The following is a 23,538-nucleotide window of genomic DNA, read 5'->3' as shown; positions in this document are numbered from 1 at the left end:
GGAAAGCCCGAGGGAGGAGAAGGAGGCAGGAACTTCCCAAAGTTGCAAAACATGGCTACCTTGCCTGCGGAGCCGAGCGCGGGGCCGGCGGCTGGGGGGGAGGCGGTGGCGGCGGCGGCGACCGAAGAGGAGGAGGAGGAAGCGCGCCAGCTCCTGCAGACTTTGCAGGCGGCCGAGGGTGAGGCGGCGGCGGCGGCCGGGGCCGGGGCGGGCGAAGCGGCGGCGGGAGCGGAGGGCCCGGGGTCCCCGGGCGTCCCCGGGTCGCCCCCCGAGGCCGCTGCCGAGCCGTCCACGGGCCTCCGCTTCTCGCCCGAGCAGGTGGCGTGCGTGTGCGAGGCGCTGCTCCAGGCGGGCCACGCCGGCCGCTTGAGCCGCTTCCTGGGCGCACTGCCCCCGGCCGAGCGCCTACGTGGCAGCGATCCGGTGCTGCGCGCTCGGGCCCTGGTGGCCTTCCAGCGGGGCGAGTACGCCGAGCTCTACCGGCTGCTGGAGAGCCGCCCCTTCCCCGCCGCCCACCACGCCTTCCTGCAGGACCTCTACCTGCGCGCGCGCTACCACGAGGCCGAGCGGGCCCGCGGCCGCGCGCTGGGCGCAGTGGACAAGTACCGTCTGCGTAAGAAGTTCCCGCTGCCCAAGACCATCTGGGACGGCGAGGAGACCGTCTACTGCTTCAAGGAGCGCTCCCGCGCCGCGCTCAAGGCCTGCTATCGCGGCAACCGCTACCCCACGCCGGACGAGAAGCGCCGCCTGGCCACGCTCACCGGCCTCTCGCTCACGCAGGTCAGCAACTGGTTCAAGAACCGGCGACAGCGCGACCGGACCGGGGGCGGCGGCGGCGCGCCCTGCAAGAGGTGAGGGGCCCCGGGCCCTGCTCTCCGCCAGCCCCCCTCTCCCCCGTCCCCACTGCTGAAGTCAACGCGCCCCACCACTCGGGCGCCTCCCGCTCGCCCCCTCGGGCGCCCGGAGCGCAGGGGACCCGCGTGGGTGGGACGGGCACACGCCCCGGGCCCTCTGCCTGACACCCCTGCTGCTCGCCGAGGCTGCGAGACTCTTCCCTCTGCTCCGCTCCAGGCTCCATCCCAGATCCCGTCCGTGTTCGTGGCTGGACGGGGGGAGGGAGGCAGCGAGGACACGAGGGGCTGCGGGAGCGGGGGAGGGGCCTTGGACCACTGCACCCGGCGGAGGGGCGTCTTTCGGGCCCTTCCCTGACCGTTACTCTCCTCGCACGCACCCCCACCCCCCCCCTCAGGGCCCGGACAGCGTGGTCCGTCGTCTGTCTTTGTTGTGAAACGTGAACCTTCCCCAGCTCCGGTTTCCCTGTAACCCAAGCCCTTCCCCTCCCACCCGCGCGCCGGCCTCTCCCTGCGCTCGGGGCCGCGAGGGGGGGCTCGGGGTCTGAGCGGTGTCGCCTCCTCGCTTTCCCGAGGCGCCGGCCGCTCCAGCCTGGCCCGGGACACTTAGGGCAGCCTGGGTACTGGGCTCTGGGGCCCGGAGGCCGAGGGGCCGCGAGCAGGGCCTCCTCCCTCCCGCTGCGGCCAGCTTGAGCCTTTATGCGCGCTGTCAATGCGGGGCTTGCAGCGGCTGTGTCCCTGGGGTCCTCGGGTGGTCGCAGACGGGAGGTTTCCTAACTCTGGAGACTGTCCACGCCCCCTGGGCCGCGGAAGGGCGGGGGCGGCGGTCAGCGGTGCCCCTGTAGAGCGGCTGGCAGCGGGTCGGGGAATGCAGCGTTCAGGACCCCAGCTCACACTCCTTTCTCCGGCCAGCGAGTCTGATGGGAACCCCACCACCGAGGACGAGTCCAGCCGCAGTCCCGAGGACTTGGAGAGGGGGGTGGCTCCCGCGGCCACCGAGGCCCAGGCCCAGGGCTCCATCTTCCTGGCTGGGGCCGCCCCTGCTGCACCGTGCCCGGCCTCCTCCTCCATCCTGGTGAACGGGAGCTTCCTGGCTGCCGGCAGCTCCCCGGCCGTGCTCCTCAACGGGAGCCCGGTCATCATCAACAGCCTGGCCCTGGGCGAGGCCTCCAGCCTGGGGCCCCTGCTGCTCACGGGGGGCGGCGGCGCCCCGCCACCACAGCCCGGTCCTCAGGGGGCCGGCGAAGGCAAGACCTCCCTGGTCCTGGACCCTCAGACCGGAGAGGTTCGACTGGAGGAGGCTCAGGCTGAGGCCCCCGACACCAAGGGGGCCCAGGTGGCTGCTTCGGCACCAGCTGGAGAGGAGGTCCCTGGGCCTCTGTCCCAAGTGGTGCCTGGACCTCCGCCGGCCGCCACCTTTCCTCTGGCCCCGGGACCAGTGCCCTCCGTGGCTGCTCCACAAGTGGTGCCACTTTCCCCGCCCCCTGGGTACCCTGCGGGCCTGAGCCCCACCTCCCCACTGTTGAACCTGCCCCAGGTGGTGCCCACCTCACAGGTGGTGACCCTGCCCCAGGCTGTGGGGCCCCTGCAGCTCTTGGCAGCCGGGCCAGGCAGCCCCGTGAAGGTGGCAGCTGCAGCAGGCCCTGCCAACGTGCACCTGATCAACTCCGGGGTGGGCGTGACTGCCCTCCAGCTGCCTTCGGCCACCGCCCCAGGTACCCGCTTCTGCCTCCCTCCGGCCAGGGTGAGGGCTGCGTGGGTACAGTTATCTCGGAGGGAGGGCACTGTCCGTGGGCTTCTGGGGTGGCAGCTCATCCCTGGCGTGTCCCTGACCCCCCATGTGCCAGGCCCAGTGCCCCGAGGCTCAAGCTGCGTAGACATGGCCCCGCCAGCAGCTCATCTGACCCCACACCTGCCGCCCATCTCCTCTCCCACAGGCAACTTCCTCCTGGCCAATCCGGTGTCCGGCAGCCCCATCGTGACCGGGGTGGCCGTGCAGCAGGGCAAGATCATCCTCACGGCCACCTTCCCCACCAGCATGCTGGTCTCCCAGGTCCTGCCGCCCGCCCCCAGCCTCGCCCTGCCCCTGAAGCCGGACGCAGCCATCTCAGTGCCCGAAGGAGCCCTCCCGGTGGCCCCCAGCCCCGCTCTCCCGGAGGCCCACGCCCTCGGCCCGCTTTCCGCACAGCAGCCGCCGCAGCCGCCCCCCGCCGCCGCCACTGCCGCCGCCAGCCTGCCCTTCTCCCCAGACTCCTCGGGCCTCCTGCCGGCTTTCCCGGCGCCCCCGCCCGAGGGGCTCATGCTGTCGCCTGCGGCCGTGCCAATCTGGCCGGCGGGGCTGGAACTGAGCACAGGCACGGAGGGGCTGCTGGAAGCGGAGAAGGGGCTGGCGACGCAGGCCCCCCACACCGTGCTGCGGCTGCCAGACCCCGACCCCGAGGGCCTGCTCCTGGGGGCCACGGCGGGCGGCGAGGTGGAGGAGGGGCTCGAGGCCGAGACCAAGGTCCTGACCCAGCTGCAGTCGGTGCCTGTGGAGGAGCCCTTGGAACTGTGACCGGGGCCTCGCTGCCCGGCCTGACAATGGTGCTTGCGATCCGCACGCCGGGCGTGGGGGCCTCAAACACAAGCGCTGCGGTCGGAAGGGCCACACACTACAGCCCCCAGCCGGGCACCTCCCCACGCCCTGGGGGCGCCGGGACTCAGCCCCACCCCGTCTGGGGGCGCCGTCCCTCTGAACGGGAGGCCTCCTGTTATAGCCCTCCGGCTCTGCCCCCGTCTGTGGGGACATTCGGGGACCCTGACTCCGGGGCTCGGCCCCCATGACCTGGTACTAGCTGTGAGCTGCAAGCCCTGCCAAGTGGCTGGATCTGCACCCCTCGGGCCCTCTCCTGTCACTCCCTGCGACACTATGAATAGCTCCGCTGACACCCGTCCTCAGAACCGCCTGGAATCCGAGGGGGGAGGAGGGGCGGCCCGCACCCAGACCCCAGCCCCTCCCGGGGGGCCGTCCCTGCGGAACGGATGCGGGTGGGGAGGCCTGGGGAGTGTCCCCGTTATCACGTCCAGCCCCAGACCAAAGACCCCCTCGCCCCGGGGCACCCCTGACCCCTGTGTCTAGTTTGTATCCTAAATCTTTATTTTTCTAGGACATGTTATGCCTCCGTTTCAATTAAAATAAAGTTAACAGACAGCTAGAGCCTTGGGGGTGTGGGTCACCTTCCCAGCCACCCGCTGGTTTCTTTCAAAGTGCAGGCCCGGGGTCTTCGGCCCCAGGGCAGACGGCCCCCCCCCCCCCCCCACCCCGCAGCCTGCCCTTGTCTCCCTCTCTGGTAACAAGAGTTCCACCTGCTTTATTTTGTTGAAACAATAAATAATCTATAAATAGAACAGGGGAGGGAGGGTGGGGTGGGGTGAGAGCAGACAAGGTTGAAACCATTTGATTCTGGGGCGGCGGCGGGCGGAGGGGGCCCTGCTCTCACCGTCACCCCCTGCATTTCGTTCAGGGCTGCCTGCTCCCCACATGCACCCCTGCAGACGGGCTGTGAGCAGGGCAGCAACGGGTGGAGTTCAGGCATGGCTAACGCAGGAAGCATTGGGGTCGATAAATCCTCCCCCGCCTGGCCCCAGAGGACGGCCCAGGGGACTACACAGGCCCGTGAGGCCCAGGAGAGGCCCACCTCGTCCTCCCGGGCTCCTGGTTTCCGCAAGAGCCTCCGGAGCGGCAGGGCGAGGCGGGCAGGGCTACCTCTCACTGGTGCCCGGAGGGCCGCGGGGCGCCGGCTCTGGGGACCGGCGGGCCTTCTCGGCCAGCAGCTGGTAGAAGGGCTTGGGGGTCTCCCAGTCGTCGTCCTCGCTGCTGGAGCTGTCCTGCTTCACGATGCGGTTGTGCTGGCGGCTGAACCTGCGAGCTTTGATGCTGAGGGAGAGGTGGCAGGACCGGTCCTCACTCCCGCCCCGGAGCTCGGCACCCCCAACCCTGTGCTGTGACCCCGGCAGGGATCAGGGCCTGAGTCTCCCCGTGCTGTGACCCCGGCAGTGACCAGGGCCTGGGCCCCCCTGTGCTGTAACCCCGAAAGTGACCAGGGCCTGGGCCCCCCTGTGCTGTGACCCCAGCAGTGACCAGGGCCTGGGCCGAGGCAAGGCTGGGGCTCCGTGTGGCCCCACGGGCGAACCTCAGGCCCCAAGGCCTGGTCTACGGCGCGGACTCGGCCACGGGCTCTTTGGGGCCCACACGCCTGCGAGACCCGCGCAGATGTGTGCACGCTCGTATGTCTCCGGGGCCCACTGAGACACAGGCGGGTGGCAGCTCTGAGGCCGGACTGGAGAGGACGAGGACAGGGAGGCCGGGGGACTGGGAAATACGCCCGGTGTCCTGTTCTGAGACCCCTGCTAGGCTCCCAGGCAGAGCACTGCCCCGCCCCTGCCCCAACTCTCACAAAATTTGTGATGTCTCCCACCGCAGTGACCGCCACCGGCTTCCAGCATCGCGAGCTCGGGCTCTGATGGGGACGGGGGGACTGAGGGGCACTGAGGGGCAGGGTCCCCCCACCCCCGCCATCCCGCAGGGCCCTCTCACCAATACGGCCTGCGCTCCCGCAGCGTCATCACCCGCCAGAGTCGCGCCAGCTCCTTGGTGGCGGCCGTGGATGCGGTCCCGGGGCAGGTTCTGGGACAGGATGGGGGTGAGGCCGGGCCTGCAGGCTCCGGGACGGCCTCCCTGCCCCTCGGCCTCAGCCTTCCCAGCTCAGCACTAGGATCTTTCCGGTCCACCTTGGCCGGGAAGGCCCCCATGGCGCACCCTCTGGAGCCGAGGAGTCGAAGAAGGGAGCTGGACTAAAGGGTCGTGGGAAAGGGACACCCATGTCCCGGGAGAGTAGAGGGGCCCTGGATCCACCTCTCCGGGTACCAGCTCCTGGGTCTTCCCGTGAGGGCATCAGCGGTCCACCACTGTAGTGTGGAGGCCTCCCCCGCCCTAGGCTTCAGGCTGGCAACCATGGTTCGGAGCTGGACACCTGATCAAAGTCAGCCCCAAGAACTCTTCTTGAAACCTTAGAAACGAGGATCTCCCCCAACAGGGTTGCTAGGGTGGGAGACAGGACACAGGCCTGAACCTCCTGGAGGGGACCCTGTACCCAACCCGGCCCTGTGTGCTTAAGAATGAAGCCAACTCAGAAGAGCAGAGCAGAGAGAGCGACAGAGACTCTGACAGCAGCATGCGAGCCCCTAGAACCAGCCATACCTGAAGGCAATCTACCCCTCCCCTTTTTTCAGGTTACACAAGCCAAATAATTCCTTTTCTTCCTAAGTCTGAGTTGGGTTGCACTGCTTACAATTGACAGGCCCTGACTGATACACGGGGCCAGGTGAGACGCTAGGGGAGAAGGTGGCAGAGGAAGGGTTGGTGGGTGATTCCCGGAAGCGGCAAATGGCCACATGCTCTCGGGGGACAGATGGACAGAGGACCCCACGCACCGGATGTACTGCTTCCGGTTCATCCTGCAGAACATGATGAAGCCGTTGACGCACTTCTTCTTCGTCTGGCCAGCGCCCAGGGCTTTCTTCTTCTCCTTGGGCTTCACGGGGCCCCTGCCCACCCGGCCCTTCCGGGCTTTTCTCCCGGCTGGGGACAGAGTCGAGGCCCGCCGGGTGGGGGTCCACGTGTAGTCTCCGTCCTCGTCGCTGGAGGACTGCAGGCTCTGGGCCTGAGCATCCTGGGTGGGGACAGAGAGATGAAGGCGGGCAGGAGGGGCGGGCCCGCCGCATCGCTGGCGGCGTCCTCACCTCCAGCTGCACCCACGCCGCCTCGGAGTCCATGGCCACAGAGCTGGGGCTGGACGGCACCTTGCTGTTCTCGCTCAGGGAGAGGTAGCAATGGTCCAGCGAGACGGAGGACTGGCACAGGCTGTGGGAGTCCGGGGCCTCTTCGGGGTCCTCAGAGGGCGTGTCCTGGGGGAGAAGGTGAAAGACGGGGGGACGTGAGGGAGGATGGCTGTGTCCGTTCACGCCCCGACTCCCTGCCTTCCTAGGATGTAACGTGAGCATCAGAAATGGCTGGAACTCAAGCCAACCTCGTCCAAACACCCCCTGGACATTTGAGCGAACGTTCCCAAGTTCCCACGGGGGTCAGCGAGGGCTGGCATGGGTTCGGGTCTTCTGCCTCCTGTTCTGGGGCCATCTCGCTCTGTTTTTTTGAGGAAGATTAGCCCTGAGCTAACTGCTGCCAATCCTCCTCTTTTTGCTGAGGAAGACTGGTCCTGAGCTAACGTCTGTGCCCATCTTCCTCTACTTTATACGTGAGACGCCTGCCACAGCAGGGCTTGACAAGCGGTGCCATGTCTGCACCTGGGATCCGAACCGGCGAACCCTGGGCCGCCGAAGTGGAACGTGCGAACTTAACCACTGTGCCACCGGGCCAGTCCCTGGGGCCATCTCTCTTAATGCCACCCGTTTAGCGCCCCCTGAAGGAGCTGGGATGGCCTGGGCAGGTCTTGACTTCTCTGAGCACGAGTGTCATCCCCAGAATGCCTCGCGGGGCCGAGAAGCAGCGGGCACACTGCCTGGCGCTCACTTCGAGCCCCACGAAGCGGGTCTGTTTTGGCTTCTGCGGCCAATTCAGCTACTCATCCAGGCAGGGGCGCCCCCCCCCAACACTGGAGAAAGAGAGGTTTGGGGACCAGCGCTGGGCTGCCCTTCCGTCAGACGGACGGTGAGCTCCAGGGGCGGCCGGCGGCTCCAGGGGTCAGCCCAGGGGCCCGGGAGGGAGGCTCTTCCCAGCTGAGGATTCCCGAGGTCATCCTGCTGGTCTCAGTTTCCTCGTCTGTAAAATGGGCCACAGGAAAGCCTGCCTCGTAGAGCAGCTGGAGGACCACGTGGGTCTTTAACGGGCATCTGGCAGCTTTTAGCCTGTACCCTTTGTGTCTAGCTCATTCCAGGTGCCCAGCAGAGCCGGGGGCCTGGGGGGCCAGCAGCGAGGGGTCGAGGATGGGCGGAGGGGGGTCTAGACGGCGGACGGGTCTCTGGGAAGATGAGCGGGAGCAGCGGTGGACTCGGGGGAGCAGGTGAGCGAGGCGGCTGATGGCTGAGGGGCCGGAAGGGAATCAAGCAGGTGCACACCACGTGGAAAGGATGGCGTGTCCGCGGCAGGATGTTGGGGGGTGGGGGGTCGCCTACCTTCTGCGGTGCCTCGAGCGCGCAGGCAGAAGGCGACAGCGTGGGATCTGAGAAGACTTCTTCGAAGAGCACTGTGGAGGGACACCTGAGGCCTGGCCGGGCGGGAAACGCTTCCGTCCTGCCACCCCTGCTCGCCGGAGTGCCCTTTTCTGGTTTTCGGCTTTAAGATCTCCCACCCCACGTCCGAATCCAGCTCACAGGCCAGCTCCTCGGGGCGCCTCCAATCCGGGCAGAGGGAACGGGTCCAGCGCCGACTAGGCAGCTCCCGCACCGCGCGGCCTAGACGGATTCACCGGGTACCCAGCCCCGCGCGGGGCAGGGCTGTGCCCCTGGGGGCATCAGTGTGTTTTCTGGATGAAGCAGGTGAGGGCCCAGCCGCAGCCGCTCACCTTGGCTCAGGTACTCGGCGTCATCCTCCAAGATCTGTTCTGGCAGCAGTTTCCCTGGGGAGCTGAAGAGGGAGGGGCTGAGCCCCAGGACCTCGCTCAGGTGGCCTGTCACACTCCAGCTGCCAATCTGGGGAGGCCCCAAGGCCAGTGGGCTCCCTGAAAAAGAAACATCAGGCTCGGGGGCTGTCGATCACTCATTTGGAGTGCTCACTCATAGAGAGTGTTAGGAGGCATGATGCCTGGCGTTACGTCAGGGATAGCAAAAATAAGCAGTATCATAATGTGCCAGACCCGAGCAGACTGAGTAAGGGTAGCTACCAGGAGCTCTGTGTTAAGAAAGATTCTGAGGCAGCATCTGGGTTCAGTGGAAAGAGCGATGATTGATTAGCAATGTCTGCCCTGGCCACCAATGGCTCAGTGACAGTGAGAACACTGTGCACCTGCCATCCCTGTGCCCAGCAGACATCCACTCCCTTTCCCGCTGTTCCCCCTCTCACAGAAATCCTCAGAAGGAAGGCACCCAGAAGGCTCCACGCCAGCCTAGAAGGAGGAGAGACAGAGTTTCAGTCACCATGGGGGCTGCCCTCTGGGATCCAGGCGGGAAGCCAAGGGTCGGCGTCCAGGGTCTCCTTGTCCACCTCCTCGCAGGAATCGTAGAACACCAGCTGCTGCCTGCAAGAGTTGGAATCGAGAGGCAGACCCGGAGCCCTGGGCTGGGATGGCCGTGTGACTGGGGACAATCCGGTTCCCCCCTGGGAGTCTCAGTGTCACCCTGAGAAGGAAGACAGGGCTGCTCCGGGCTGCTGGGGGCAGAAAGCTTAGTCCCCGAGGTGCCCACCCTCAGCAAGCTTCCAGGCTGGTGAGGAGAGGCGGGCTGTGATCAGAGGCTGACACACGGGGGGCAGAGCTGTGACAGGCGCCCCGGGAGGAGTGACGGGGTGGAAAGCGCAGAGGGCCAGGGCATGGCTCCCGGGCAGTGGGGAAGGTTTGGTGGTGTCACGGCTAAGATTCCTGGGCGAGGCCAGGAGAGGGGCTGGCCAGGCGAGCGGGGGCCAGGGGTCTGCAGTGCCACACGAGATGCGGCTTTCCCTCCGGGCACTGAGGGCCGGCCTTAAGTCGGGGCCTGTGTGTTAGGGTGGTACACACGAGGCCCGCAGACGTGCTCACTCCACAGACACCAGCAGCGGATGTAAACCGGCCTCCTTTCTGTCCTCCCCGCAGCCTCCCCCGCTCAGAGCCCGGGGCCCCTACCTGGGGAGGGGCTGTGTCCTGTGGAGGAAATGGATCCTCTCCGCCCCATGCTGGGCCTCGGAGGCCAGGTCAGGCCCGGCGTCCCGGGCACCGTGTTTGCAGTAGCAGCCTAAGGGGGAAAGTCAGGAGGATCACTCCCGGGACGGGGCCAGGGGCCAAATGCACAGACGCGGGGACGGAGAGGTGACTGACGGGTCACCAAAACCTCAGGGCCTCCACGTGAGGCTCAGGGGCGCCCCGAGTCACCCTCAGGCTTCTGGAATCCCACATCCCTGTGGGAAGCCGTAAGGAAGACAGAATCTTGACGTGGACTAACGACGATGAAGACGATGGCACAGAAACAGACGGTGCTCCCCCGCCAGCACGGCTACGAGTACCTTATGTGCTGTCAGGAACCCTCTGCCACAGCCCACCATTACTATAGCCATGTACAGTGAAGGAAACCGAGGCACTGCCATATCTGGTCCTTTGCCCAAGGTCACACAACCAGCAGGGGATCTGGGAAGCCCTCCCTCCCAGGTGGGTCAAGCCTCCGTGGCCCCCGGGAAGTCTGGCCCATCAGTGACAGTGTGCGACTCCTCCACTGGACCGTGTCTCCAGCACCCAGCACGTGGCTTGGCCCCGAGGGGATGCTCAGGGAGTGCGGCCTGAATGAAGGGGCAGAGGAACAGGACAGCTCGAGGACCCGCCTTCCAGTCACTTTCTGCTGAGGCGTCACCACACCTTTCCAGAGCCAAGAGAGCAATCGGCTGCTTCCAAGGGGGGTCTCACGGGCACGCCCTGCTCTGGTCTCCAGTCCTGCAGCCGCAGGCCTTGCCCGAGGGCGGCACAAATCCTGTCCCAGTCTCCCACCCACCACAGAGCATGGAGGGAAAAAGAAAACTGGGAAAGAGCCCAGGAGACGGGTCTTTCTCATCCACCACTGAACCCCCGGCTACGGGGACGGTGCCCGGGCGTCATGGCTGCCTGGGAAGCGGTGTGTAAATGACGGGCTAAGAGAACGGTGAGGAAAGAGACCAACTTGAGATGTCACACTGGACACTGTTCTCGGCCACATCCAGCAACGTCAGCCAGGATCTTCCTCCCTTCCTGTCACCTCGAGGCGGGGATGACACAGGCTTGGGGTGACTGCAGGAGCTGGGGCATCTTGGAGAGGTGGCGGTCCCCGCCACATTGCCTCCTTTCTGGTCTGGGGATGAGGTCACCTGCTCGTTGGGCTTGTCCAGGGCCAGACAGCGGCGAGGGTTCTGGGCCTGGGTCTGGCGTTCTGGGAAAGCAGAGAGAAGGTATGAGAGGGGCTGGGGCCTGACTGCCACCAGAAGATGGCTCAGGTGGCAGTCTTCTCTACTCTGGGCCCAAAAACCTGTTCCAAAGCTCGGCCCGGGCGGGTCCCTCACCGCGCTTCCCGGGCGAGCCTGGATCCTCAGTTAGGGATCACTGAGTCCACCGCTCCCTTCTCCTCCCGCGTGTTGGAATCGCCTGGAGAGCTCTGATGCCCAGGTTCACCCCCGACCACTGAAACCCAGCTTTCTGTGGGGGGCACAGGCATCAGTGCTCCCCAGATGATTCAGACGGATGCGCAGCCAGTGCTGGGAATGGCTGATCAGGTCCCACTTCATTGTAAGGACGTGGAAATTGAGGATAGTGAGTCAGCCACAAAGCTGACGTCGGCTGTCGCCTCCCGCAGTCGGTCCTTCCTCCACCCCACGCTCCCTGACCCCGCAGCCCCGGGATGCTGACTGGGCACAAGGACCACAAAGGCTGAGAGCAGCTCCCATCACCGGGCACCTCTCCACTGCAGCCCTGCCCGGGCGGGCCACATGCAGCTCCCAAGCCTCGTCCCCACCCTGCGCAGGCGCTGTGATTCCAGACGAGGAAGCCGAGGCCAGAGCAGGAGAGGGGGACCCTCCTGGCCTCAGAGCCAGTGAGAGGAGGGGCCGGGAGTTGAACCCAGGCCTGTCTGACTCCGAAGCCTCGGCAGGGGCTCAGGATGGCCTCGGGGGCCTCCCGGGGGCAGTGACGCCTGGAGAAGGTACCCGCTGCTTCCTGCTTCCCAGCCCATCTCCTCCGACGGCTGGTACCTGACGCTCGGGCCAGCTTCTTCTTCTGGGGCTTCTGGCAGGCTCCTCGCAGCCGGGACTTGCGAGAGTGTGGGGAGCTGCACGGGGTGGAGTGTCTGTGCCTCGAGGGGCCCGCAGCTGGGCTCCGACCCAGCCCTGCAGAGGACAGAGAGGGAGACAGGTCAGGTGTCACCCTCAGCCCACCCCTTCTCCCACCTTCCAGACAGCGCTTCCAGTCCTGGGCAGGGCAGTGGGGGCAGCCCCGCTCCCCAGACTGACTCTACACATGTGGAAACCGAGGTCCTAGAAGATCAGACCGGTCGGAGGGTGCACAGTCGGGCACAGAGGTCCAGCGCGAAAACTCAAGCGCCCCCAGGGCCGGTCTGGGGCTCGGCCGAGAGGAAGACAGACTCAGAGCTCCCAAATGCTGCTCCATCTCCCCATCCCGAACCAGGTCCTCCTCCCACCTCCCTCCGACACGACCCGGAGGGCTCCACCACCCACCCCGGGTCGCCCCGGGCCCCTCCCTCAGGCCCCTCAATTTCTTCCTCATTAACATCTCCCCGAATGTACCCACTTCCTGCCACACTCTCAGCCACAGAGCTGGACTGGGCTCATGGTCTCCCGTCTGGATCACTCCTAACTATCTTCCCTGACCCCCTGACTCCAGTTTCCCACTGAATACCCAGTCCTCACGTTAGACGTGAGGGACCTTGTCCTGAAAAACAGTCTGCTCATGGCGTTCCCCTGGCTCAGAGTCCTCCAGTAACTCTCATCTTCCTCATCTCCCTCCCCAGCCGGGCGCTCCAGGCCCTTCAGGAGCTCGCCCCCGCCTCACCTCCTACCACTCCCGCCGTGTATTTTTCATGCCAGTAACCACACCAGCACCGGACACACAGTCCTGGATGACCGGCACGTCCGGGCACCGGGTTACAACACTCTCTCCACGTATTAACCCACTTCATCCTCACGACAAATACAGACAGGAAGTACTAGTCTTGTTTTGCAGATGAGGAAACTGAGGCACAGAAAGTTTAAGGTCACAAGACATGTGTCTGAGTCAGGATCTGGCTCAGGAGCCTGTGCACAGTGTCTCGATGCTACACCCTGGCCCCCCAGTCACACCCACCGCTGGCCTGTCCCCAGACATTCCACACGTGTCGTCTCTTGCCTGCGCGTTCTTGCTCACATTGTTTCTCTGCCTGGCAGGTCCCCCTGGACTGTCCTCGGAGGCGCAGCTCCAGGCCCCCTGCTGCCACGGTCCTCCCGACACCCGCCCCTGAGTTCGTGGCATCTCGCACATCTCCCTGACTTTGTCCCCGGCTCCAGGCTGCGAGGTCCGCGAGGGCCCGGACCACCCAGCGTCTCTGACCGCCAGGGCCACACGTGGCGCTGCAGGCGCTGGGAAGTGCCGGCTGAACTCACTCACCGCCTTCGCCATCGGAGGTGTGCAGTTGGAGCAAGGCCTTGGCCATGTCGATGTTTCTCTGGAGGTGCTGAATGTACTGCAGGACGTGCAGCAGAATCTCCTTCTGCCCCCGAAAGAAAGGCAGGGTTGAGCGCAAGAGCAGGGCCCCTGACAATGTGAGGCTGAAGAGAACGAGCGACAGATACTCCAGGACCCCGTGCCCCCCCGCACCCCCCAACAATTCCTCCAGCGGCTGAGATGTTCCTATTCTGGCCTTTAGTCCTCGTTGTGGCCCAGGGAGACGGCAGTTACAGCTAAGGAAACTGAGGCCCAGGGCCCCGAAGGGACTTACTAAGGTTACAGAGAGGAAGGGGCAGAGCTGGGATCTGCCTCCTGGCCCAGTTTTCCAGCATATGCTGTTCGGCTTTCTGCCCCCGGCCCTTTGCACAGATTGTATTCTCTGTGTGCAAAGCCCTCCTCCTCTCCCCACAGACTCCCTTCCCCTGGCTTCTCCTCCTTGGAGCAGCAGCACGGTCATCTCCCCTGGCAGACGTTTTCCCGCCTCCCTGACCCTCTGACCCAGGCAGGGTCAGTCCCTCCTCAGCACTCATGTAACCTCCTGGGCCTGTTTCCACCAAGACACGTGCCACACTGTTTTATAATTATCATCTACGTGTCATTCTCTCCTCTTGACCTTGAACTAACGGAGGGGAGAGACCGTAGCTAATTGACCTCTGTATCCCAAGCACACAGATGAGGGGTGGCCTAGCCAGTGATCGCTGAAGGAACAGATCTCCCCAGAGCACTGAGGGCGATGCCTCCTGACCAGCAGGCATCACCCCTCCAGACACCAAACACCAACTGGGTTGGTATTGGAGATACTAAGCTAAAAATGATGACTACCCACTAAGGGCCAGGTACACAGGAGTCAACAAGACTTTTTTTTTTTTTTTTTTGGTGAGGAAGATTGGCCCTGAGCTAACATCTGTCACTCATCTTCCTCTTTCTCCTTGAGGAAGATTGTCGCTGAGCTAACCTCTGTGCCAATCTTCCTTTATTTTATGTGGGACGCTGCCTCAGCGTGGCTTGATGAGCAGTGCTAGGTCCACGACCAGCATCTGAGCCTTTGAACCCCAGGCCACCGAAGCGGAGTGTGTGAACTTAACCACTACGCCATCAGGCTGGCCCTGAGACATACTTTTGTTTGCCATCACGGAGCTTATAACCTAGTGGGGTCAACAACCTTAACTCATAAGTCATACCAAATTATGGACAGTGCGAGCAGCACTGTGAATAAAGCGTGTAATGAGGGATTCTGAAGTTAGCCTTGGGCATTGGGAAAGGCCTCTGAAGCAGCAGCATTTAAACTGAGCCCTGAAGAAGGGCAGCAGGGAGCCTGGTGAAGAGCTGAGGGAAGGATACCAGTAAGCATCTTTCAGGTTGAACCGGATCCCTAGAATAACCCTTAAACCATTAGCAGGAATCGTCTGAACCCCGAATCAGGAAACATGATCTCATGGGGGGCTTTCGTGAGGCTGTACCATAAACTGTAATACTGACCGTCGCTGAAATGTTTAATGTGACCCACGGAAGGGAGCTGTGACTAAGGAACAGACGGGACGCGGCCAAGAGGCGGTTAGTGTGGAGGGACCCAGACTGCATCCACCGCTTACTGGCTGCATCCCGGGAGCAGGTTGTTCCACTTCTCTGAGCCCCGGTCTCCTCATCTGTGCAGTGGGAACGGGGATGTCAGGCTCAGAGGGTAACCAGGAGGGCTTTAATCCCTCAGTGTGTGTGAAGTCACTGTGCACAGAGCCTGGCACGTCACTGGCCTGGTCGATGCTCAGTCGATGACTGAATGACAACACCTTCACCAGGATCTCAAGCGATTAAATGAGAAGCTTTCCTAACTTCTAACTAGACCACGCGTTTTTCAAGAGCAGAGATCGTCTTTTTCGCTTAGTGTCTCCCAAACCAGGCTTAGCACGTGGTCGGCACTCACTAAGCTGAAGGACGGAAGGCTCAGAGATGGATACTTCAGGAAGCTTAGCTTGGGGACCACACTAGAGGTCCAAATCCCAGAGACCTTCTAAAGGGAAGATGGAACGGCCCTGTGACTGTCTCAACAGAGGGAATGTATTCATTCAACAAACCTCTGCTGAGCAGTGAGTGACAGAGCGGTTGAGGGTGTGGGCCTTTGGAACGAAACACACCCATCTCTCTCCCTCTGCCGCCAGCCAGCTGTGTCCCTCTAGACAATAGGACTCCTCAAACTGAAAAAACGAGCAGAGCAGACCCGTATGGATCCCACAAGCCTGGGGCGAGGATTAAATGGGAAATGTATATAAATGCTTGGCATCAGGGTCTGAGCCCTTGGCCTCTCAGTAAATCGTAAATCGGGAGCCGGTGTTACAGTTGTCTGCTGTGTGCTAGGCCCTGCGGCCCGGGGGATGCAGATGCATCCATTACGGTCCCTGCCATCACGGAGCTCCTCATCGAAAGGGGTCAGAGCCAAGGAAGCAGTGCAGTAACATGCCGAGGGCCTGGGCCGTCAGAGGGAGAAGCGGCTCTAGGATTATGCGGGGCGGGGGGCACTCAAACAGTCAAGATGGCGAGGAAGGGCGCCACGGATCTCGGCGGCATCCCAAATCTCCAGCACGGGCGAGGCAACACACGATAGCTCCCGTGAGTTCACTGGGCCCCGAGCTGCCCTGGGACCAGCTGCAAGGATGCACGTCAGGCCGACCGGTCAAGGGGGGCCGCATGATGCATAATGTCCCCGAGGACATCCACATCCTCGTCCTCAGAACCTGTGAATATGCTGCCTTATATGAGAAAGGGGGTTTTGCATGTGTGACTGAGTGACTGAGGATCTCGAGGTGGGGAGACTCCTCTGGATGATCTGGGTGGGCCCGACGTAAGCACAAGGGTCTTTACAAGCAAGCGGCAGGAGGGTCGGAGGCAGAGAAGGTGAAGTGGCGCCAGAAGCAGAGGAAGAGGAGGAGATCTGAAGATGTTGCGCTGGGGGCCTCGAAGGGGCCGTGAGCCGAGGAACGTGGGCAGCCTCTAGAAGTCGGAGAAGGGAGAGGAAGCAGAGTCTTCCCTGGACCCTCCAAAAGCCAGCCCTGCTGACCCGTGACCAGTGGGACTGACCTCTGACCTCCAGCACGGGAAGAGAATAAACTCGTGTTACTCTAAGCCACTGAGTTTGTGGTGTTCTGTTACAGCAGCCACAGGACACTAGCACGAGCACCTGAGACTGAGAGAGAGTTAGGAGGGAGAATGAACATGCCCGGTGGGTGACGGGATGTGGCAGGCGGGGGGAAGGTTAGGGTTAGCGTTAGGCTCAGACAAACTTGTCCCAAACACCCGCTCTCTGGACCCCTCTGAAGGCAAGTAGCACGTTCCAGCCGGGCTGCGTGATTCCTGTGTTCAGATCTTTACCTTCCTGACCAGATTCTGAGTTCCCAGAGGATGAGGGCTGGGTCTCAAATCTCTTTGCAACCAGAACAGCTTCTGACATCCAACAATCTTTCCACACATGCCTGATGAATGAATGAACTAATGACCGAAGGAGCCTGGGTGTGTAGCAGGCTATACATCTCGGTTTGTGTAAATACATGCTGTGATGTTCGCACAACGACGCACCCGCCTAACGACGCATTTCTCAGAACGTGTCCCCGTCGCTAAGTGATGCGCGACTGTGTGTCCATTCATTGAGTAGTCACTGAGGGCACGCAGAAATTCTCTCTATCCCACCTCATGGAGATGGTTGAGGCCACAGAACAAGGGACTCGGGAAGGAACCGACATTCATCCAGGGCCTGTCACGGCTGTGATGTCATCTTGGCCTCACAATGTCTCTGGGAGGTCGGAGTTACGTTCCCTCATTTTCCAGCTGAGAAGCTTAAGGCTTGAGAGGCTGAGCAATGTGCGTGGTCTGCCCAGGGTCCTGCAGCTGTGCAGCTGGGGGCTCAAACCCGTGGCTGTTCGACGCCCAAAGTGATGACCTGTCCCGGTCCCTTCTATCTTCTCCCCCTCGCAGCTCCCCCTTCCTCCTTTGCAGGAAAGAATCCCTAGGCTCCTAGTCATGGGATCGCAGACCCCCAGAAATTCCCGTCCCGAGCACGGCCATTCCCATCTCAGTGCGGCCCCTGGAACAGCCTGTCCAGGTTTCCCAGGACAAGGGAGGGTGACCGGTTGACTGATACTGTCAGACCTGCCTCCCAAATCCTCCTCTCCTTCGGTCCCCCTACCTTGGTGAGCTTCTTGGTCCCAGCCTTCAGGGCCACAGGGAGCAGCAATGCCAGCTCGTGCAGTTTGCTGGTGTGATTTTTCCTCTGCTTCCTGTTTGGGGACAAGAGTTTGGGTTAGGACATCCAAAACGGAATTGGGCACTTGCCTCCCATCCCAGTGTTCATCTCAGAGAAGCTCCCCGCCCCGGGCACCCGAGGCAGGATCCCGGGCATCATCTGGACGCCTCCCTCTCCCTCATCCCCTTGCCCAATAGGTCACCAAATCTTGCCCATTCCTCCTTGACCCCTTCTCTCCATCTCCATCGGCCCTAGTCCACGTGTCGACGAGCCTCTGGGTCTCCCAGCCTCCCATCTGGCCTCCTGCAACCCACACTCTCTACCAGTCAGGGCGATCTTTCTGCAACACACATCTGACCGTGGTGTTCTCATCCGTGCAATGGGAACGAGGACATTCATTCCAGCTCAGAGGACAATCAGGAAGACTAACTAAATCAGTGTGCGTGAAATCGCCCAGGACAGAACCTGATATGTTAGTTGCCTAGTGAGTGCTTCAGACCTCTCAATGCCATCGCAGTATTAAGGATCGAGTTTAAACCCTTAACGGGCCTTATAATGCCCATCACAGGCCGGCCCGGCCTGGCTGAGCATTCTGGTCTCATCTCTTCCTTCCTTTGCTTCTCTCCCATGGACCAACCCTAACTCCACAGGACAGGGGAGCACTTCTGCTAAGGGACCCCAGCCCCACATAAAATTGCAACTGGGACCAGAGAGGGAGGCGAGGGGACATTACAGATGAAACTGCGGGGCCCCTTGATCAAAAATTAAAATTTCAAGATGGTGAGAGCACAGTATTTAATCAAGTATCAGGTTTTTCTAAGCAGAGGGCCCTGGAACTGCATGTGGCTCACGCCCATGAAGTTGGCCCTGATGGGGACAAAGGAGAGGTGTGGCTTGGTGTTATGGAAGTTTGTGATACGTGGCTTTGATCTGATCTATGAGATCTTCCCTGAGGAAGTAAACCTGGCATGAACCTGTTCTGAAGGATGAGTGGAAATGTACAGGTGAAGAGGGAAAGAGAATGTTTCAGATAGAGGGAGCACATGCAAAGGCCCTGTGGCATGAGGGAGAGATCAAAGGAAATAAAGCTGGGGCACAAAAAGGAAGGAGTCCTGTGGGGTAAGACGAGGCTGGAGAAGGAAGTAGGGGCCAGAGGCAGGGTCTTGTAGGCACATATTATGGAAGACCAACAGGAAGCCATTAAACAGCTTTACAAAAGAAATGACATCATTAGTTCACCCCCTCAAAACCGCTTTGAATACAGGAGACTATACGTATTAGTCAACTGAATGAAGGAACGAAAGAAAGAAAACCCTACCAACTGGTCTCCAATTACCTCCTGGTAGAAATCCTAACTTTGAGGGGCGAGGATATTGGGGTTCTCTCCCTGGAGAAAAACTGGATAGGCTGACCTCTCACTCCTTTCTAGCCCTGATGTTGATTTTTTGCAAACCACTTTCCTTCTGTTCTAGAGGAGCCCCTGGGAGCCCCAGCGAGAAACAATGCGGAAAACAAGGAAGAAAAAGTGTCCGGGTCAATTTAAGTTCAAGGTGCTATTTGCCCAGGTTGGAGAAAAAGGCTTTCATATCAACAATAGTCCCTGGGGTTTATTCTGGGGTTTGCAAAGCACCGAGAGAGCTTTCTGAGCAAAAACAGAAGTTCCAGAAAAAAAATCTGGAAGGAGGAAAAGGGTGATGAGCAATCACAAAATCTTGGCATCTTCTGGCTGCCGTCCTGAATGGGCAGACCTGGGCTCTGCTCACAGGGGCCGGGCGCTGCTCCCAAGGCTGCCCCTTTTCCTGGCTGGATGCTTCTGGTTTTAGCCAAATTCTTCTCTCCTAGTCTCTATAATGTTCCCCCGCTAATCTCAGCTCTGCCCTCTGGGTCTGCGGGGAACAGGTCAGCTCCGGTTACACAGGTCCTTTTTCTGTTTCTCGAAACCGGCCAAGTTTATCTCTGCCTCAGGGCCTTTACAGTTCCCTCCCCCGGAAGGTTCTTGAGCCCTGATTTTTGCATGGCTGGTTTCTTCTCTGCCACTCAGTGCTCAGCTTAAAGGTAACCTCCTCAGAGAGGCCTTTCCGGACCCCTCCATCGAAACAGGCACATTCTTTGTCCCATCCCCGCATCATTTAGCAGCATCTGAAACCCTCTTTCTTTATTTATTATAAGTATAAACTCCACGAGCGCAGGGATTTTAGTCTTTTTTTATTTATTGCTAGATCCCAGGCTGACTTACCCAATAGGTCCGGTAAGCACAGTGCCTGGGGCCGGTGATACTTTTAGGGACTCAAAAAAATGCTTTCATTTCTTTTAAAATCCGAAGAGAAAAAAATGAATATAAGCTAACTTGGGTTATATTCATCTTTGTACCAATGCTGTTGTAAAGTATAATTTTTAATACTTTTTTAATGGAAGAAGGGGCCCAAGATGGAAAAATTGCCTAAGGTCCACAAAAGTCACACTCTGCCTGTGGCTACAGTCTCGGCTCCTAGAATAATGCCCGGCACTTAATCGGTGCTCAAGAAAAAATCGGTGAATGAGTGAACGCCCCCTCTGGCTAGCGATGGCCTCCCGGCCTTTCAAATGGCAAATGACTCGAATTCCCGGGTTGCCGCTTGCCCAAGCTATGCACCCAAAATATTCTCCGGTTCCTTTATTTTAAGAGAGTTGGAAGGAGGCTTATCGGAGTCAGTCCAAATTTCTCATACTAGCTGTGGGAAAACCAAGGCCCAGACCCCAATTTGCTCTAACACGTGCAGGGACTGGAGAATCAGAGCTGCCCCAAAGTGAGACACAGCAGGGGGAGGTCCCAAGGGGCAGCATAAGAGCGGTAATAAGTTCCAGCTTTGGAAGCAGACGGAGCTGGACGGAAATCCCAGCGCTGCCACTTGCTGTGTGACTTTGGGCAAGTGCTTTCACCTCTTCTGAGCCTGTTTTGAACTCATTGATAAAATGGAGGTGGCTAGGAAGTTTGATCTTGTCTGGAGGGTGTTTAGCACAGAAGCTGGCACTCAGGGAGAGCTCAGGAAATGTTAGTTCAAGACAGAAGGTGGACAGTCACTTGTCAGAATGACTTAGGGATACGGGATGCTGGAGAATGGGGGGGATGGAGGTATGCTATCGGATGACTATGGTTGATAAAACTATTGTTTTGGGTTGGCCAACATGCAATCCCCCCTTTTCTGGTGACAGTTTCCTTTGGGGAACCACCCGTCCCCCACTCTCCGTCCGTGTGGTTCACAGAGGCTGACCCCAACCTCCCCTTCCACTAGGGAGCATGGAACCAAGGTTCAGCCAAGAATCACAGCGACTGGTTCAGGACTGGGGTCATAACCCAGGCTCGGCCAATCAGAGTCAACGGATCCTGGAAAGAGACTCTCTGCCAGGGGGTCAGGCTGGCGGGACACGGACCCGGAGCTGCTGGGAGCCACCGTGCCTCCACAAAGGGGAGCCTGCTTGGGAAGGAAGCCGACACAGACAACAGCAGAGCCAAGACAGGCAGACTCCTGGCAACACCAGTTAACCCCCCGCCTGGAACCAGCCAAGCCTGATGCCCCTGAATTTTCTGTTTATCGGATCCCATAAATCTCCTTTTATGCTTAAGCTTGTTTCAGCTAGGTTTCTGCTAATTGCAACGGAGGGTCTTTATTAAGACAACAACACCACATCTAGAAAGGAGGAAAGGATGTCACGCCAAGAAAGAGTCCGGCGAACGGTAAATGCTCAGTAAACAGTATTGTTAGGATCATGCGACCACCGTGGCCGGACGATCGATCGGGCGGGGAGAGCCCTTACCTGTCCCCGGGGCTCAGGGAACCGGCTTTGGGCCGTTCCGGGGAACACACGTGTCTGCTGGAATCCCACATCTGCAAAGAGGGAAAAAGAAAGAATCAGGAGCGGCAACCGGGACTTCAGGAGGAGCGGGCAGCCTTCGCCTTTCCCCGCCGTGGTGCTCCTTGGAGCACTCAGAGATCCCCAGATAGGGTCCCCGACCCCCACGAACGCAGGCCCCGAAACCAAGTTAAAACCCCAGAACTCTAAACTGCAGCCCGTGAATCCTAAATTGTCAATTTGGGCCCCTGAGTCATGATCTGGACCTAAAACTATAAAAACAGCATACTCCCAAACTCTGACTTCAGAACTTCTGTCTGAATAGTCAGGCGTCGGACCACCAGGCCTGAAAATGGTGATGTTAAGACCATAAACTCCCAGAGTGAGGACCTAGAACCCCAAAAGGAGCCCTTCGAAACCTAAAAACCCTAAACCCTGCTACTGAGATCCTCTACACTCCCAAACTGTCAACTTCTGATCCCCAGATATGACCCTAATCCCAATATTAAGATCACAGACCGCAAACCCTAACACTGAGAACCCAGATCCTAAAGGAAGAAACCCAAGCCCCCCAAAGCCAGCCTCAGCCCTGCAAACTGACCTCAGATCCTAAAAGAAAGATCCCCGAGACCCCAAAACTGTCACCAGACCCTCAGGCTGTGTCCCTCAACCCTAAAACTGAGAGCTCACCTGTGAGCCCCACTCTGGGACCCAGACCCTACGACTGAAGCCCCCTCCTCCATGTGGGGGCTCCAGGCCCTCACACTTAATTCTCAAAGTCCCAAACGGTGACTCCAGACCCTAAATCTCATCCCCTCTATGCTCCACTGAGATTTTAGACCCTAAATCTATCCTGAGGCTTCAATGCTCCCACATCAGACCCAGACCCCCCTCCCCACCCCAAATGATACCCCAGAACTCAGAACGAAGACTGCCCCATCCCCAAAGGAGGGTGTCCGGGTTCCAGCAGGAAGGCTCGCAGCCACAAAACCCAAGACCCCCAGGTTCCAAAACGAGTCCCACCCAGACGCAAACCCGGAGACCCCACATCCTAACGTGAGACCCCAGACCCCCAAACTTGGCCTTCCGCCTCTCAAACTGGAGCCTGGGCTCCAAACCCGGGCAGGCCTGCCCTCCTGTCCCCACTACCCCCCCCCCCGAACCCCACCCTCGAGGGAGGACACAGTCCCAAAGTGCTGCTCGCCAGCGGTCACCCCCCTGGGGCCGGCCCGACGCAAGGGGTCGCCCGCCCGGTCCCCTGGGCCTCCAGGCCCCGCCTCAGGCCGTGCAAAATGGCGCGAGGAACCCCCTTCTGGTTTCGCGCCAGCCCCACCCTTGGGAGCCGGATCAGCCCTTGGCTCGTGCTGGTCCCAGGAGGCTGGCCACGCGCGCGGCCACCACGTTCCCAGCCCCGGGGGGCGCGAGGCTCGCGCGCGTGAGGCCGGACGGCGCCCCTGAGGCCAGGCCACGCCCCCACCAGTTCCCGCCAAAGGCGAGCAGGGTGCGAGGCCAGACGCGGCAAACGGCAGAGTGCGGGCGGCAGTGCGCAGGCGCGTGTGCGCCTGTGGACCGCCCCGTCTTTCTGCCCGCGCGAGCTTGGCCTCGCGCCTCCTGCCGTGGCCTCTGCGGGCGTGCGCCAAACTGCCGACCAATCAGCGCTCGCTCTGCTGCCCGCCTTTTCGGCAGGCCCCGCCCCGCCTGGCCACGCCCCCTGCCGGCTCCCGTGGTCCAGGGCTGATGGATGCTGATAATAGAGGCGGGGTCTCCCCAACTGCCAACTCTTCCCCGGGGAAGAGAGATCTGGAGGCTCCTTTCGGCCCTCGAGTGTCCCATTTCCATCTTTCCCTTCAGCGCATGTCTGATGAGGGCCTGCTGCGTGCCAAGCATGCTGGAAGTTGGGGATTTAGCGCGATCTTCCCAGTGCAGTGGGGAAGGCTCACAGACCAGGAGAATCTAGCGGGCAGGGACCACGTTAAAGAGCCACAAATTGAGAAAAGATTCAAAGAGCAAGGCCATTGGAATTGGATCTTAGCTGTTTCCCTCATGAAGATTTATGTTCCTTCGATAGAGCAAACCCTGCATTTTAGAAACGGCCCACGAGGAGGATGGACTGGAAAACGCAGCTTAAGGGGAGGAGATCCAGCGACCTAGTGGGGAGCGGAGGCCCTGGCGTCCAACACATTTCAGTTCAAATCACTTTCTTGCTGTGTTGCCATGGAGAAGAGGCTTAATCTCTTCCTGGCTTTAATTTTAAATTTGGGATCAT

At 60.8% G+C, this 23,538-nt stretch overlaps 2 protein-coding genes across 2 annotated transcripts; one reads left to right on the top strand and one right to left on the bottom strand.

The window, feature by feature from the left end:
- Positions 1–51: 51 nt before the first annotated feature.
- Positions 52–4,047, top strand: SIX5 (SIX homeobox 5). The gene is made up of 3 exons (XM_014860901.3): positions 52–851; positions 1,764–2,566; positions 2,789–4,047. The coding sequence occupies exons 1-3, from the start codon at positions 52–54 to the stop codon at positions 3,403–3,405; spliced, it is 2,220 nt and encodes a 739-aa protein (XP_014716387.2). The 3' UTR covers positions 3,406–4,047.
- A 410-nt stretch (positions 4,048–4,457) lies between these two features.
- MEIOSIN (meiosis initiator) lies at positions 4,458–21,307 on the bottom strand. Its single transcript, XM_070499563.1, has 14 exons — positions 21,238–21,307; positions 20,611–20,733; positions 17,385–17,497; positions 13,148–13,253; positions 11,743–11,883; positions 10,683–10,928; positions 9,662–9,770; positions 8,982–9,082; positions 8,411–8,566; positions 8,022–8,092; positions 6,633–6,797; positions 6,324–6,562; positions 5,428–5,517; positions 4,458–4,767 (listed from the first exon to the last, which is right to left on the bottom strand). The coding sequence occupies exons 1-14, from the start codon at positions 21,305–21,307 to the stop codon at positions 4,593–4,595; spliced, it is 1,905 nt and encodes a 634-aa protein (XP_070355664.1). The 3' UTR covers positions 4,458–4,592.
- Between the last annotated feature and the right edge of the window lie 2,231 nt (positions 21,308–23,538).

The sequence above is a fragment of the Equus asinus genome, chromosome 26, assembly GCF_041296235.1.
Source record: "Equus asinus isolate D_3611 breed Donkey chromosome 26, EquAss-T2T_v2, whole genome shotgun sequence".
Classification (NCBI taxonomy): Eukaryota; Metazoa; Chordata; class Mammalia; order Perissodactyla; family Equidae; genus Equus; species Equus asinus.
The sequence above is the reverse complement of the archived record's forward strand: the minus strand, read 5'-3'. Positions and strand labels throughout refer to the sequence as shown.